Below are 17,566 nucleotides of genomic sequence, written 5' to 3' on the forward strand. Positions count from 1 at the left end.
AGCAACAGGGCTCTATGATCCCTGTGCCCAGCCACCATTTAAGCTGTGCAGACTCAAAAACCCCATGGCAGGAAGTTGAGAGTTTGCTAGAGCACAGCCATGAGCTGCTTTCAGCACACCCTCGCACACACACACCCTCCCAAAATTGAAAGAGCAGCAATGGCCAGAATCCATCCACTGCAGGAGCCCCAGGGCCCCCCTGAGAACCCTCACAGGGCTCACGGGAGCCAGGATTTGAAAAAAAGGGGTCCACCTTCTGGACTGAGCTGAAGCTCAGAGACCTCCTTGGACTGTGGAAGGAGAAGGTGTCTGAGGAGGTGGCAGTAAACTAGTGCAATGCTGCAGCTTTCAGCCACCTGACCCACAGCCTCACCACCTGATGCCCCAAGCAGACTCTGGAACAAGTCCGGAGCAAAGTGAAGTAACTCCAGTAGGGCTATGCCATGGCCCAGGAAGAGGATGGCCACACAGGGGCAGGTCCTGCAACCTGCCCCTGCTACATGGATCTCCAAGCCATCCTGGGACTCTGAGACAGCTCCTCAGCACCTCGATGGAGCAGCCAAAGCCAGATGCCCAGGAGGAGCAGGGACCAATGAGGTAGGACCAGGAGCCATACCCCTCCACAGGAGGTCCTGCAAGGGACCACCTGGTGAGTGCTCAGTGGGGCATGCACCTCGGTCTGTGGGAAAGGGGCGATACAACTGTCAGTGGGCCATGCACATGCCTACTGATCCCGCCCTGGACACATCCCAGCTGGGCATGGCCCTCAGCATGCCATGACGGCCACTGGCAACACTCAGCACCCACTCATGTGGACAGCACCATGAACTACACATGCAGTGAGAGGTAGACGGGGCTGGACTACACCCGGGAAATGCCCCACATGGACAGGGGACCTCTCCATGCTCACAATACCCCATGGGCACTGTGCCTTTGGATGGGGGATACTGCCCTGAGTGGGGGCCCACAGGGCTGTGTTGAGGGACTGATATGCCGTCCGTCTCACCAGACAGCCACACCATACAAGGGCCAAGAGAGTCCCATGCCCTCAGTCATCCCAGACAGCCCCCTGGAGGAGGTGGGGAGGGCCCAAGCAACCCTCCAGCAGCACCACGGCGGGCCTGCGTTGGAGACCTTGGAGCCGCTGACAACCCAAGGTGGCTGAACAATGCCTTCAGCTGGAGGAGGCCGACATGGCCTGGCAGAGGGCAGCCTGGGACAGACTCCTGGACAACCTGGAGGGCATATCTGGCATCCTCCGGGGTCATGTGGTGAATGTGGCCCACCTTCTGGTCCCCCCTGCCACCCTCCCACTGATCCCCCCCGATACTCCCACACTGACCGCTCTGCCCCTCCTCCAAGCCGATCGCCATTGAAGCCCTCCCAAGGCCCTACCTGCCCATGCAGCCTGCCCCGTCTCAGCCCTGCCATGGACCCTAAACCCAGGGAGGGACGGGATCCCGGGGGCACTGGGGCTCACGGCCTACATCCCCTGCCCTTCTCATGATCCTCCCATCCTCCCTCCCCAGGTTCAGGTCTCTCCCAGCTCCCCGATGTACATAGTTCACCCCCATAGTACACATTTTTTGACTCAGAAAACATATGGTTGGTTAAAGTGTATAGTAAATGTTTTATTTTCCAAAGCTCCCCATCTCCCAGACTGTTTGTGGAGGAATGGTGGTGGGTTGCTGTGTGGGTGTGCAGGTGGTGGGGATGGTGGGGATATCTGTGGGTGTGGCTCGGTGGGGCCTGTGAGTGAAGCTCTCAAACAGGGCTTCCCTGATACAGACCCCATTCTGGTGACTGGGGGCCACAGCTGGCTGCTCATAGCTCGGCCACATGACAAAGCGGAGGGCAGCTGTGCCAACTGCACAGCACAGCTAGCACAGTATTCGGGATCGCAACGTCCAACGCCCGGATCAGCTGCTGGGGCTCTATTGGGCTGTGTGCTAGCCCTCTGTTTCCTGCAAGGGCTGTGCTTGGTTTGTGGCAGCTTGGCAGGCTCAGCGTGTGCAGTGCAAGGTTGTTAGGAGGAAGCGGCTTTTAAGAAAGTGGCTGGCTGCAGCCCCTGGAAGGGCTTGTCCGCTGTGCAACCCTGTCTGCATGGTGCCCTTCTCCATTCTTTCAAAAGAGCACCTGGAGCTGTGTGGGCGCTCCCTTTCAAAGAACGGAGCACTCTTTCGAAAGAGCGGATCAAGGGTTCTATCTGCCGTTTGTGTGTAGCCGCATTCTTTTGAAGGGCTAAACTTTGAATGGTTTTTTACACATCCGGTTGCTTTAGTTATATATTGATGCTATATAAAATTACTCCTTAATATATAGTTTGTGATTGAAATCCTGGCCCCAGTTAAGTGAATTGACTTCAGTGGGCCAGGATTTCCCATACAAATTGTAGTTCTTACAAAGACTGGTTTAACAGATATTTTCATATTCGTGGTTACACTTCTTTAGTTAAGAATATAAGTATTTGCTTTGATGAGTTTACTCTAGTCGCTACAATGAGATTATTCTAACGGTGGCTGAAAGTTGCCTTTTTGAATTCAGGACAATATAAACATTGGTTTAGTGAATCAGTCAGTTTAATTATAAATATTTATTTGAAACATAAGGTTTGGTGCTATTTTATAGATATGTTTGCCTTAAAGGCAGTAGAACACAAAAGTACATCCACCTTTAGGTATATACGTAAAGAATGTTTGCAGTGTGTCCAATTAAATTAAAATAAATGGTTAGAATGGAAAAGAATATAGCTGCACTTGCTCCTAAGGGGAAAGTAACTATTACCATATGACACCCAAACCAAACACAAAGTAAGGAAAATAGCAAGAGAAAATACCTGCTTAAATTTGTTGGTTTTTTACTCCTCCTTAAAGTAATGTTGTAGAGAGGAAGGGAGGTGTTGTGCTTAAGGTGCTGAACTAGAGCGCAATAATAGATTGTGATTCAATTATGTCATACAAATTTGCTGTGTGACCTTGGGTGAGCACTTGTTTTGCCTCTGTTTCCCATGTTTCCTTTCAGCCACTATTTCTTTTTTCTGTTCTATCTGCAAGCTCTTTGGAGCAAGAACTATCTTTTATGTATGTGCACAGCTCTTTGTAAAGTTGGGCCACTGGATACTACCATAATGTAAACAATGACACTTTATATGGAATTATTAAAAATATTTAAAATATACTTTTTCATATATTTTGGGGCGGGAACTATGACATAATCACTACTTGAATATTCAGATGCATCGGGCTTCTCCTTTTCACTACCCCAAATGTAGGGTGCACCTATTTTGGTAAAATTAGGACTATAATTTAGTCTGGGTCAAACGACAATGACAAACGTGAAAGATCACTTCAGCAGCATACGAAAGTGCTTAGCCTTGCTACCACTAGTGGTGCTGAATTGATGGTGAATTTTATGGATGCCATTTTTTGCTAGCCTAGGCAATTTTGGGGACAAAGTTATCCTGAGTTTAATTTCATTGGCTTAATAAAGGCATGTCAGGGATGAATATGATTTTTTTTTCAATTTGGATTCTGGTCTGGATATTCATATTACATATATGAACAATCAGCTATATATTCTAGCATTGACTTTTAAAAATCTGCTGAAGTTTTAAAAATATAAGTATTTATTTGTATATGTGTTCTGAGGGGTTGTGGAAGAAGTAGGGAAGATGGGAGGAATAGAAATAATTAGTTTAGAGGGTAATACTCACATGTAGAGCTCAGTGCATTTTACCCGAGAGTGTTCATAAGACCATAAGAATGGCCAAATTGAGTCAGACCAAAGATCCATCTACCCCAGTAACCTGTCATCCAACAGTGGCCAATGACAGATGCCCCAGAGGGAGTAAACAGAACAGGTAATCAGGTGATCCCTCCTCTGTCACCCATTTCCAGTCTCTGACAAAGAGAGGCTATGGACACACCATTCCTAGCCATCTTGGCTAATAAGTATTGATCAGCTTATTCTCTGTGAAGTTATCTAGTTCTCTTTTGAACCCTGTCAAAATCCTGATCTTCACAACATCTTCTGGCAAGAAATTCCACAGATTTACTATGTGCTGTGTGAAGAAAAACTTGGTTTTGTTTGTTTAAAGCCTGCTACCTGTTAATTTCATATGATGAGACCCTAGTTCTTATGTTATGGTAATAAGTAAATAAGTTTTTTCCTTCACAAGTAATCACATAGTTATTTCTTACTCCCTAAACTAAAAAAATTCCTTGAATGATTTATTTCTTCAAATTTGGCAGAAGAACTACTAGTATGTTTACATTAGTCAAGAAAATTTAGCGTAATAGACATGGCATTAAGTGCAGTTATTAAGAACAAATTAGCAACTGATCTGTATCGCTTCGTTACATTATAGTGTTCTTAAATTAAAAAAATACTATAAAAAGAATTATCAGATGTCTTCTCTTAGCAAAAGTAGTTCCTTTCCTTCTCTTTGCAGGAGCCAAACATTTTGAAACACTGAATATGGCAGTGTTAATTATATATCCTTGCTTATGTTTTTTATTGTGTTTTGGGATTTTTATATATTTACATTTTTATGAAATTTTCCTAGCTTTTTTAAAAAAAAAAAAGATATTCATTACTGTGACAGAAGACAACTGTTTATTGTTTTGTTTTATTTTGTTTTTTGGGTGGGTTAACCAGAAACCTAGAAACCTACCTCTTTTCTCAAGCAATTGTTGTAACTGGGTGCGGTTAAAATTTGGTCCTTAATTTATCCCAATTTTAAGAGTTGTAAAGTAGTGATTAGCATACTCCCTGTCTGTTGGCGTACCAGGAAATTTAGGTTTCTGAGCACCTCATAGGAGGTCTTATCAGCTCTCAGGGATTCAGCCTTAAAGCTTCAAATCAGCAAGGCAATTAAACTTTTGCCTGTTCTTAAAAAAGTGGATTACTCACAAGTGTAGAGCTATGAATGAACTTAGGTACCTTTTTGAATTAGAGCAGTAAGTTCATGGTTTTTAATACATGCACACAGTACTTCTGGGCTGAAGGGAGGTGAATTTAAGCATATGCTTGAATACTTTCCTGAACTGTGGTTGTACCTTGTTTGAAATTTATTCATAACTTGCTTGGGAGTCCATAGAATCAAAGAATCTTCAGGTTGAAAAAGATAACAGGAGATCACTGAGTCCAACCCCCTGCTAACAGCAGGAGGTTCCCAACTAAACCACATATTTTTGTGAAGTGCATTCTTCAACATTTTTATCAGCCAGATTTTGCTGTTAGTGCTTCTTTCATGTCACCACTCACAGTAAATGATATTTACTTTTCATTTTTCACCTTGAAAGTGTTGGGGTTTTTTTTGTTTCCAAAACAAGTTGTGTGGAAACAAAAAGGAATTTTCAGGCATGAGCCCTTCACAAAGTACCTTACAGCTTGTGAGGAAATAGTAAGGGATGCCAAAGAGCCTTCTCTCAATGTGCCTGGATTATTAACAGTAATGGCATTTACATGGGTTCATCAAAAGGAGACTATACCTGAATTTATTTCCTATTTTAGAAGTGAGTAGCTAATTTTTTTTTTTACAGTTTTACATGGAGTACATCTCGTCTTAAAAACATTTATCCTCTTTTCAGGAAAGATTGTCAGAAGAAATTGACAAACTGAGATCTGAACTTGACCAGTTGAAAATAAGAGCTGGCTCTTTAATTGAACCAACATTATCAAGGTAACTTAAAAAAATTACAAAGTAGTTGAACTTCAAGAAAACATGTAAAGATTGTTCAAGACTTTATGACAAGGATGTGCTTAATTAGACATTAAAACACCTTTTTAAAAAATTACCTGTTTGATGGTTACTATTGTTGCTTTTGATTGTTTTTCATAGTATAGCAGGGGCCTTATGTAAGTGACTATGTATTAACATATTTCTGAAATCAGAATCAAATCTTCTGTTTTAAAATATGTTATACTTCTAAAATTATATTTAAATACCTCAATAATTTCCAAGAAAGCTTAAAAATACAAATCCAAAATTAGAAATTGAATTTGACACGAGAATTGGTTTACCTATTTAGGGTCATAGGCCAACAATTGTATCCAACTATTATTTTTTGCTTCAATGAGAATTAATGGGTTTTTGCTCAGTGCATAGAGTAAGACCCTGATCCTTCAGTTTAGTGCATAGAGTAAGGCCCTGATACTGCTGCAGGCAAAGTTCATCAGGGTTCCTTACAGATACAATATTATTTTTGCCAAAGGTTGTCAAAGTATCAGGCCTAAGTAATAATGGCCAAGTCTACACTAGCAAGTTCTTCAGAAATCTAGCCCTTTCTCAAAAGAACACATGGAGCAGCCACACACAAAATGCACTCTTTGATCTGAAATGGAAAGAATGCAGCTCTTCCAGAAGCCGTCTTCTGCTCTCAGGTCAGGAAGAGCGCTCCTTTCGAAAGCTTCTTTCAAAAAAAAAGCATGTGTAGAAACTCCACAGGCCCTTTTTTTTTTTAAAAAAGTAGTCCTCATGGTGCTGGATTTTTCGATCCCTGGCTCATTCTTTCAAAAGAGCAGGAGCTGTATGGATGCTCTCTGGATGTTCCTATTGAAAGCGTATTGATCTTTCAATATGCTTTTTGTATATGTGGACAGGCTCTTTTGAAAGGTCTTCCAATAGATCATCTTTCAAAGGATCACTGTCATATAGACGCAGCCAATGAGATGTGAGTTTTTAGAATACAGTACACCCTCAAAATGCACGACTTCAAGTTGTATTTAACTTGCATTAACGTGAGTTAAACTCAACTCAAAATCCTCCCCTCCCCCCCAGCCACGTGCCCTGCCTCAACCTCTCTGGCCCTATGTGGCCCCGGTTCAGCTCTCCCCCCCAGCCCTGTTGACCACCCATGCATGGCTCCGGCTCACCCCCCAACCCCGTGCCCAGCTCTGGCTCCAGCTCACCACCCCTCACGTGTGGCTCCGGCTCACCACCCATGGGCTGCTCTGGCTCACCACTCACTCACAGCTCCGGCTCAATCCCCTCCCCAGGCTCTGGTTGAAACCCCTGTGCATAACCTTGGTTCTATCCTCCTGCCCCTGTTTAAAACCCCCCGTGGCCTGGCTCACCACCACTGTGCATGGCTCTGTCTCAATACCCTCCCATCCCAATTCAACTGTCCCCCCATGCACAGCTCCAGCTCAGCTCCACCTCCCTGCAGCCCTAACCCACCCCGGCTTAGTCCCTCACTACCCCCCCCACACAGCCCCAGCCCACTGCCAGGCTTAACTCTCCCCAACTGCCCCCCCACCCAAACCCCAGGACTTACCTTCTAAAAGAAGCTCCAGGTGCTCCTGCTGCTCCCCAGCTGCAGAATGTGCATTCTGCTGGAGACAAAAGCCATCCCCCACTTATGCAAAATTTGGGTTACACGAGGATGTGTGGGAATGGAACCCTTGCGTAAATCAAAGGTCTACTGTACAAATCTTGTCTGGTACTGATAGCTGAAGATAATTTATTTGGAAATGATGTTGCAATAGTTACAGAATTATAGAATCGTTTTCCCTGCTGTCCAATAATATTCTTTAAAATGAAATCTCATCTGTTGCTCCTGCCTTGTAGAAATTGTAATATATTAAAGTTTAGGATTTGTCAGTCAAACCAAATGCTACAAAACTAAACTGCGAAAATTCTAATGTGAATCAAGTTCTTTTTATTTGAACTCTGTTACATTTGCCTGAATAAGCTACTGTGGACACTTGTGTCTGAGAGTTAAAAAAATGCTTGTTTTTATCTTTTATCTTTTTTTATACCTTATAATTGCATTTGTGTTTATCTGTATTTACCTGTTATATAAGGAGACATATAAACTAACGTAATGGGCAGCGTCAAGCCTGCCAATTGCTAAAATTGTTTCTGGTTTTGTTCCTTTGAAACTTGAACTTTACTTGGTCTCACACACAAGTTTTATGTAGCACCGCTCTCATAAGGATCTCAGCCTAGCAGCCTAATTCAGCCTAGCACACCACCATGACACTGGTAAGTATAACCTCCATTTCAAAGATAGGCAAAGTGCCACATAAGCCATGTAAAACAGACCAACAATTTATAATATTCTGTGTTTTAACTGAAACATAAACTATGTGTCAAGCTGTATGAAGCACTTCTCTGTGACATGGATGGTTTTTCTAAAGTGAAGACCACATATCTGTTTACATCCCACTGGCTGTTCCCACACTTACAGAGCTGCTGCTGCTGCTGGAACCCTTCCCTGAATATGGGTAATACAGTGAATTCCTGATCCTGAGATCCCTCCGCTTTGTGCTTGAAATCGTCCACCTGTCAGCAATGGAGGGAGCAGAACTCATCCCAGTACAATCTCCCTATTATGAGAGGCTGGTCTTTTTACAAGGATGATATAACATGGGCTTGTGTGTGATTATGGGGCTGGGAAATAGATGAATGTCTGTTGGCAGGAGACTGGGACTAGGGCCGCTGCCTACCATCTGCCATCCCACTGCAGGCTGGCAGGCATTGTTGCACTCTTTGACCTAATTCAGAATGGGAGTCACCTTTTTCAGACACATACACTGAAAGGTGCATTCACCTCATGCTACTGTAAGTCATGCACTCACTTACAATTTAGAGCATGGGTGTCCAACCTTTTGGCTTGCCTGGGCCGCACTGAGTGAAGAGGAATTGTCTTGGTCCACATATAAAATATATAATGTAGTTAATGTATATAAATCACATAATAATGTTAAAAGTTTACGATCTTGTGGGGCCTCATTACTAGCTGTCCAGGGCCGCGTGCGGCCGCGGGCTGTGGGTTGGACACGCCTGATTTAGAGGGTCCTAATAGTGCATGTTTCTTCAATTTTCTATTGGACCATAAGGGTTCTCAAGAATATAATTCACAATAAATAGCCTGATGGGTGTGTGCAGAACAGCCCATGGAATGTATGCAGCATATTATCTCAATTTTTTCAGCTTACATTAGGAATATGAATCTATTGCAATAAACAGTTGCTATTTATAATTTGTACTCTGGAAGAATTAATAATTCTCTTTCATGGTTTGTTATCAGTACTTTCATTTTAAAGCTGTATATTCAATTCAAATTTAATTGTAAGTGTCAATGTGTTTGGAAAAAGGAACGCAAATCACATTGTTGATTTCATTTTCATTTTCCTTTCATTAGGTTTAGAATAACCACTTCTAGCTTAACGTGCTAAGAAGTTAATTCATTTAAAACTAGAATCAAACTGTTTTGAAGTAGTCTAACACAGATGTATATTATAGGAACCTCCACACAGGATAGATTTTCAAGGTTGTCATTAATATTTACTAGAACAAGCAGCAAATCTACTGGCACACCCTTCATCATTATGATTTATGAAGTCAAAAAAGGTAGGAGAGTCAACATGGAGGACTGCAAGGGCCTGACATGTATGCTGTACCTAGGAAGTAAATCATAAAGTATTTGTTCCTAGTATTTGTCCCTGAAATTGTTTATGGCTCTGATCTCATACTTGAGACTATCTGGTATATGTCTTCCTTTTTGTTTTGCTGTACAATATTTATTGTTGCTTAAAGGTACAGTATTGACAGTTTTGGACAATGAACCCTTGATTTGTTCAAAACAAAGGAGCAGGAATGTAGCACTTTAAAGATAAACAAAATAATTTATTTGGTGATGAGCTTTCATGGGACAGACCCACTTCTTCAGATCAATTTCATTTCTGATACAGACTGACATTTATAAATACAGAGGACTAAAGAAAAAAAGTTGCAATAAAAACTGACAAATCAAATAGGATAGAAGAAATGGGGTGAGAGGTAGGGGGGATGTTAATTTTTGTGTCTGAGATAATTATGGACATCAAAAGAAGGGACACAGTCCTTGTAATGCATGAGGTAGTTGCTGTCTCTGTTCATACCATGTGTTAATATGTCAAATTTGAATACGTACTCTAACTCAGAAATCTCTTGCTCCAATCTGTTGTTAAATTCTCTGTGTTCCAGGACACAAATTTTCTGCTCTTTAACAGAATGGCCCTCTCCATTGAAGTGTTCACTGATTGGCTTATGTGTATTGAGTTTCTTGATGTCTGCTCTGTGTCCATTTATTCTTTGTCAAAGGTTTTGCCTAGGCTGTCTAATGTAAATACTGTCAGGGCATTGTTGGCACATAATAGCCTATATATAGTGTTGCTGGAAGTGCACAACAATGTGCGTTTGATCTTGTAATTAACATGGTTAGGTCCAGTGATGGTATCCCCCAAATAAATATGTGGACAAAATTAGCAGTAGGGTTTGTTGCAAGGAAAAGTTCTAGCTTTCATATTACTGTGTAGTTTGTGATCGCTGGTGAGAATCTTTCTCAGGTTAGGAGGTTGCCTGTAGGATAGGAGAGGCCTGTCACCTAGACCCTTCTGCAGTGTCGCATCCTGATCAGAATAGGTTGTAGATTTTTAATGATGAACTGCAGGGGGTTGATTTGGGGCCTATAGGTGATGACAAGTGGTGTTCTGTTGTTGGTCTTCTTGGGCCTATCTTGAAATAGCTGGTTTATGGGTATTCTTCTGGCCCTGTCAATTTGTTTTTTAACTTCTCCAGGTGGGTAATTCAATTTTATAAAGGCCTAGTAGAGGGCTTGTAGTTTTCGGTCTCTGTCAGTAGGATCAGAGCAAATGTGGTGGTATGTAAGGGCTTGATTGTAAATGTTGAATTGTGTGGTGTGAGCTGGATGGAAGCTGGGGGCATGTAGGTAAGTGTAGTAGTCAGTGGGTTTCTGGTAGAGGGTGGTGTTGATGTGGCCATCAGTGATTTGTACTGTGGTATCCAGGAAGTGTATTTCTCGTGTGGAATAGTCAAGGCTGAGATTGATGGTAGGATGCAGGTTGTTAAAATCTCTGTGGAATTCTTCCAGAGTCTCTTTACTGTTGGTCCAAATGATAAAGGTGTAATTCATGTAGCATAAGTAGAGGAGGGGCAACAGGGGATGAGAGCTAAGGAATCGTGATTCTAAGTCAGCTATAAAAATGTTAGAATAGTGTGGGGCCATGCAGGTGTCCATAGCAGTGCTGCCAGTCTGGAGGTATAAGTTGTCCCCAAATTGGAAATAATTGTGGGTGAGAACAAATTTACATAGGTCAGCCACCAGATTTGCTGTGGTAACATCAGGGATGATATTCCTGATAGCTTGTAGTCCATCTTCATGTGGAATATTGGTGTAGAGGACCTCTACATCCATGGTGGCAAGGATGGAATTGTCAGGAAGGTTTCCAATGTTTTGTAATTTCCTCAGGACATCAGTAGTATCTCAGAGATAGCTAGGAGTGCTGGTGGTGTAGGATTTGAGGAGGAAATCTATATAGCTGGACAGTCCGGTAGTAAGGGTGCCAATAGCTGAAATGAGATAGTGTCCTGGGTTTCCAGGTTTGGAGATTTTAGGCAGTAAATAGAATAATCCATCTCAGGGCTCAGATGGTGTGTCTGAGTGAATTTGGTCTCAAGTAGAGGCAGGCAGTTCTTTAAGTATATGGCGTAGATTCTTTTGGAATTCCGACGTGGGATCTGAGGAAAGAGGTCTGTAAAATGTGGTGTTGGAGAGTTGTCTACCTACCCCCTGTTCATAGTCTGACTTCTTCATGATGACTATTGCACCCCCTTTGTTAGCTGACATGATTATAATGTCCAAGTTATTTTTGAGACTCTGGACAGCATAGTATTCAGCACAGTTGAAATTGTATTTCTCCCTTTCTAGACTCTCTGCGAGCTTCAAAATGCAAAACACTCTTGAGGATTCTGCTGTCTGGCATTCACTTGACATATCCAAGCCACCTGAGTTTTTTCTTACTAATCAGCAGTCCTATGAATGACATATTCACATGATTTAAGACTTCCATACTTGTCACCCTGTCTTTCCATCTTATTTGAAGAATTTTAAATAAGCATCTGATAGAAAAGCTGCTTAATCTTTTGGTATGATTGGCATATGTCCTTCATTTTTCTGTGCTATATAGAAGAGTGGATAAAATTTATCCCTCATTAATACGGATTTGCACTTCAGCTGACAAACTGTTATTGTTCCAGGCTCAGGCTTGCAAAAGACCAAAATTCCTGCTTTGTCAATTGAACTAGTGAGAACAGTATCAAGATATACATTGCTAATAGAGACAGGGTAATAGAATCAGTCAATGACATCCCATCACATACTATCTAAGGAGATACCTTGATCTGGTTCTGAAAAACATTGAAGCATGCTCGCGGTCTTCTTCAAGCTTATTGCTAACCCAAAGATTTTTAATGAATCAAAGAACTTGGAAGATGTTGAAGGCCATCAACACTATGAGCCGCAAGAGCTGCAACATCTGCAAACAACACCTCCCTTGTGATTATCTCCTTCAGCTTCATCTTAGTTCTGAACCTTGCAATGTCAGCACTGGGTATAATGGAAGTTTGTTTAAGGTAGACACCTTCCTGATCTTCACAGGATTCATGTTGAAACAGGAATGAGAAGTAAATAGCGAACAATGGCATAACCAGTACACCACCCTATTCACTCCATTGTTGATGTTAAACATGTCAGGCTGCTGATTTTCATGTACTACAGTGCCAGTCATGTAAGGATCTCACAGGTTTTAACAATTTAGGTGAACAACCAAGCTTCTTCAGACCAAATGAACATGTCAAAGGCTTTGGTTAAATCTAGAAAAAATGTGTTTGGTGCAATACATTCCTCTCAGTATTTTTCCTGAAGTTGTCTTACAAAGAAGACCACGTATATGGTGGATCTTCCCAAGCACTGGCCACACTAGGTCTCAGGATAGATTTTCTCAGCTGAAGTTTGAAACCCAGGTAAAAGAATACAGCTTAATATTTTTCTCACCATGTTAAGAAGAGATATAGTTCTGTCACTTTTACAGCCACTTCTGTCCGTTTTCATTTTGGAGTTGGATGAAATGAACATCCTTATGGAACGGTTTCTTCCTTCCAACTGAGTAGTGATACCCCATGTAATTCTAGCTTCGTAGCAAACAAGCTTCCCCATATCACATGGCCAATGTACCTTTTTTCTGCTAGAGAAGGACCCAAGTACGAGGGTGGTCCTATTTACATGCCAGTCTTGTCTGTGATCTCTCTAACCATCCATGTGCTTTTGGTGCTGAAGGCAGCTGTCTACTAGGAATTCCAACTGGCATTACCCAGACTGTGATTCTACACTCCATACACACTGGCTACACAGTTAATCATCCTATGACACTGAACAGCCATCAGGTGGTTACATTTTACTAGTATCAGTTTCTCTCCGTTTTCTATTAATATGGTGTTGCTAAAATTTAGGTTAATGCCCCATTCTAATAGGCAAAAAATTTATTTAAGTTAAAAAATAAGCGATCCTGTTGTGAAAGTGAACAGCTGTTGAAATCTATTTGTAGACTGCATATTTGTGATGAGAAAGTAGGAATTGCATAAATATTCTTCTGATAGTATTATAGATTTTAGTATAATGGGTGACTTTCTGAATGATTTCCTTCATTTTGGAAATCAGTCATACCTTTACTTAGCTTTCATCTCAAGATTAAAGTGGTTATTTTCTTTGGCAACAATCATCCATTGAGCCAAAGGAATTTTTTTAGGGATAAAAATCCTATTATGTTACTTGAAAACTGATTATTAACCTTGCGGTGAACCTTTTAAGCAAGATGGCCATAAGCTGATTATAAGCTTTTTTTTTCTGGTTGAAAAGCAATTAAAATCTAAATATGGAGGTGTATTTTCGTGTGCCTTTTAAACAGAATAGCTTTTTTGACTACTATAGAAATGCAAGTAGTCAGATAACATTCTCTTTCTACTGTTGTTATTTGTGACACATTATTTTTTAAAAAAATCCTTCTGTGTGATAATATCTTATTTTTAAACTGTTCTCTTTTCTCCATTCAAGTTAGTACAATGAGATGGCAGATGCAAGAGCTTATTTACTACACACTAAAGCAAACACAGAGATGGTGTGCCTTTAACCCATAACAACTTAATTCATGTCCGTCTTCAGACTGCAAGTTTTTAAGTTCCCTCTTCTCTGTGCAGAAGGCTATGAGGCCATCTTAGCAGCTACCATTAACAAATAAGTGATGATTCTGTGACACACTTTGATACTGATGACATTTCCTCGCTTCAGTGTTTGTTTCGTTACATTTCACTTCTCTAATGTTATCATGCCCAGTGCATTTTTTTGATAAGGCCAAAATGTAGCCAAATCTTCATGTTTGTTCAAGAAAGATTATAGGATGTATAAGACCTTCACGCTGAGGGGAGGGATAGCTCAGTGGTTTAAGCATTGGCCTTCTAAACCCTGGGTTGTAGGATCAATCCAGAGGGAGGCCATTTAGCAATCTGGGACAAATAGATTTAAAAAAAAGGTGGTGGGGGGAGGATGTGTATCTAAACTGTGATGAATGTGGGAGGTACACATGCTGTCCTAGGATAGTTCTGTCCCTGGTATGACCTCATGAAAAGAGTCAAGGAAAGAAAACATAGTCTGTGTCCTCTCCAGTCTTAGTCATCACAAGTCAATCATTCTCTCAGCCACTACCACTGACATGAGGAAGGAAAGGAATGCTGCATGGCTTCAATGAGTGCCAGTGTTCCCACTCTCACATGTTCAGCCTCCCAAGAAAATCAAGAAGAATTTTTACAGCCCCAATTCTACCGTTGTCATCCTGGATCTTAGCCCTTCTTCATCCCCAACCCTGCAATGCTGCCCATGATTTGAATACCAGAGACATGCTGCAAACACACTTGTAGAAGCCAACATATTTTGGCCGTATCAATTGTATTATTTTAACATAGTTAACATAGTAAATGTTGAACCTGTCTAGTCTGGAACTCTCTCATCTGGCAACATTCGTAATCTGGCATGATTTTAGTTAACTGGACCACCACTTATCATGGGTGTGGCCAAGTTTCCTGTGGTCCCATAAAGTTCGTTTACAGCCACCGGTCTTGGCTCTCAGTGTTCTGTGTTGTTGTTTAGTTCTAATTTACCCATGTGTCTTCTGAGAGCTTAGTAAGCAGTGAAGTGTTGATAATGCTGCTAGACAATATTGACCTCCCATGGTCCAGCAAATTCTATCATTTGGCACTGGTCAGGTCTTGAGGGTGCTAGATGAGAGAGTTTCAACCTGTACCAGATATATAGCATTCTAGTCATAATTATAAACTTTTGTATCATTGAGCAGTTGACTAATATTTTCACAATGAAGAGCATTTCTTAAGCAGATTGATAGATCTTCTTTCTCATTCATGAGCACATAACATTCTCATGACAACAATAATTGCTAACATAGAAAAGTAATTCTGCTAAAGTATTTAGGGTGGGATATGCAAAAAAAAAAATTGACCCAGCTCTGCTGATTGGGTTCATTGGAGCTTTGCCAATTCACATCAGCTGAGAAAGGGACCTCTGGTGGTTTGTTATTTAATACTTCAATATGTAAAGTGTCAAGATATATTTTGTTTGTTTATAAATATAAACAATATGTTTAAAAATGGTCACCGAATTATACCCCTAATGAAGTTTCTTTTACAAGGCTTGATGAATTCACGTTGGGAAAGTTCTGAGATACTAGAATGACAGGTACTGTATTAGCATTACAGTTGTTTAAATTTACCCATTGTTTGTGCCTCAATCCCCTTTTTCAGAACTCATCTCGACACATCAGCAGAATTGAGATATTCAGTGGGTTCCTTGGTTGATAGCCAGTCCGACTACAGATCAACTAAAGTGATAAGGCGACCCAGAAGAGGCCGTATGGGCGTCCGGAGAGATGAACCAAAGGTTAACCATTTATTTGTTTTCACTTGTGAAACATGGCCAGCTTTTTTGCGTGCAACATTACAATGTATTCCTAAACAATGAGTTCACTGAACACTGCCATACATGAAGCACAGCAAAAATGCTTTAACTAACTAGTTGGCAGACAGCTTACAGGTTATATCCTTTTCAATGCATGCGGTAGTAATAGCTCATGTTAACAATTAAATCCCCACACTGTGATATGACTGCACCTCATTGTTTGTAAAAAATACTCATTGGCAGTTATAAATTGTGTAGTTTTCTCAGCAAATGTGTTGAGTACAACCAACATGATTTTTCCATATACCCTACAAGTCTCTACTGCTATTTGGCAGCCAACACAAATAGCTCAGAGGGAGATATTCAAGTTCAGTTGGGAACCTCACTGGACACCTTCATATATCTCCTAGTTAATGCTGAACTGCAGTAGAACCATAGGAAAAGATCTTCCAGCCCTTGTATTCATATCAAATAAATTTACTGTACTCAGTGTCGTTACAAAGAAGAAATGGGTTAATGATCACAGAACTAGTGTTTTAAAATGTTAATGCTTCATCTTTTCCACCTTCCAGCAAGCTCATTTGGAGCTAGTTTCTTAGACTAAGCGATATGCGTTCTGTATGTTCTTGCTTAGGTGAAGTCTCTTGGGGATCATGAGTGGAACAGAACTCAGCAGATTGGAGTCTTGAGCAGCCACACATTTGAAAGTGACACTGAAATGTCTGATATTGATGATGATGATAGAGAAACTATTTTTAGCTCCATGGACCTTCTGTCACCAAGTGGGCATTCAGACGCCCAAACTCTGGCCATGATGCTCCAGGAGCAGCTAGATGCAATCAACAAAGAAATAAGGTACCTGCCTTCAACAAACTGCAATGCACTTTCTGGTCTTAGAACAAACTTGTCCATGGTGCTCAGGTCCAGCATGCAGCGAGAGCCCCATTCATGTATTGCCAGGCAGTAATTGAGGAATGTAGAATATGCACTGTAATAGATGAAATGACAGCCGTTTCCCTTCTTGAACATGGTTCTTGTGAAACACATTCCAGGGAAAGAGAAATATTTAACTCATCAGAAGAGGTTATTTTAGGGAACGCTAACACCAGGAATCTTTCTGGTGGACCATTTATTCCTGGGCCTTCTTTTCAAGATTTTTACATGCCCATCCTATTTTACTCCATTCTACAATTAAGGCACTTTTATCCTGAATATTTTAATTCTGTGCTATTCATGGTTCCTGCTGTTACTTACACTCGTAATGCATCTCATCTGGGACTGGGTTACTAAGAATGACATGAAAGCATTAAGGAATTCAATAAGATGTTCATATTCCAGACTGACACACAGACTAGGAGACAAGGGGAATAAGACCCTTATTGTACTTATAAACTGCAATAATTTAATCTGTAATTATTGACAGGCCATAAACATTGAACCTAAAGGTGATATTTTAATAGCCACTTTTCTCAGCAGAACCAGAATTTTGTAGAAAAGGTAAGTTTAAAAAGATTGTGTGATAAATAAATGAAGGGGATGCAATTAATGCATCAGTGTGCAGGTCAGTCATATCAGTAGGCTGCTGTACTATTGAGTAATCAGATGGAGAATAGTTTGAAACATTACCAAGACTCTTTTACTTTGTGCTAGTTTTTCCTCAAGTCTCAAACTTTGAGTAAGGTAGCCTTCAACGGGTAGTGTGGACTGTAACATATAAGCTGTGTCTACACGTGCACGCTACTTCGAAGTAGGGGCAC

The 17,566-nt window shown here is 41.2% G+C and overlaps 1 protein-coding gene across 3 annotated transcripts in view; it reads left to right on the plus strand.

The window, feature by feature from the left end:
* Positions 1–17,566, plus strand: part of PPFIA2 (PTPRF interacting protein alpha 2) — a 607,969-nt gene that overhangs the window by 504,023 nt on the left and 86,380 nt on the right. For all 3 annotated transcript variants that reach the window (XM_074984006.1, XM_074984008.1, XM_074984007.1), the window contains 3 exons: positions 5,592–5,683; positions 15,656–15,791; positions 16,444–16,664. In XM_074984006.1, the coding sequence (XP_074840107.1) occupies positions 5,592–5,683; positions 15,656–15,791; positions 16,444–16,664 (449 nt within the window). The remainder of the gene's footprint in view (positions 1–5,591; positions 5,684–15,655; positions 15,792–16,443; positions 16,665–17,566) is intronic.

Source organism: Carettochelys insculpta, chromosome 1 (genome assembly GCF_033958435.1).
Source record: "Carettochelys insculpta isolate YL-2023 chromosome 1, ASM3395843v1, whole genome shotgun sequence".
NCBI classification, from domain to species: Eukaryota; Metazoa; Chordata; order Testudines; family Carettochelyidae; genus Carettochelys; species Carettochelys insculpta.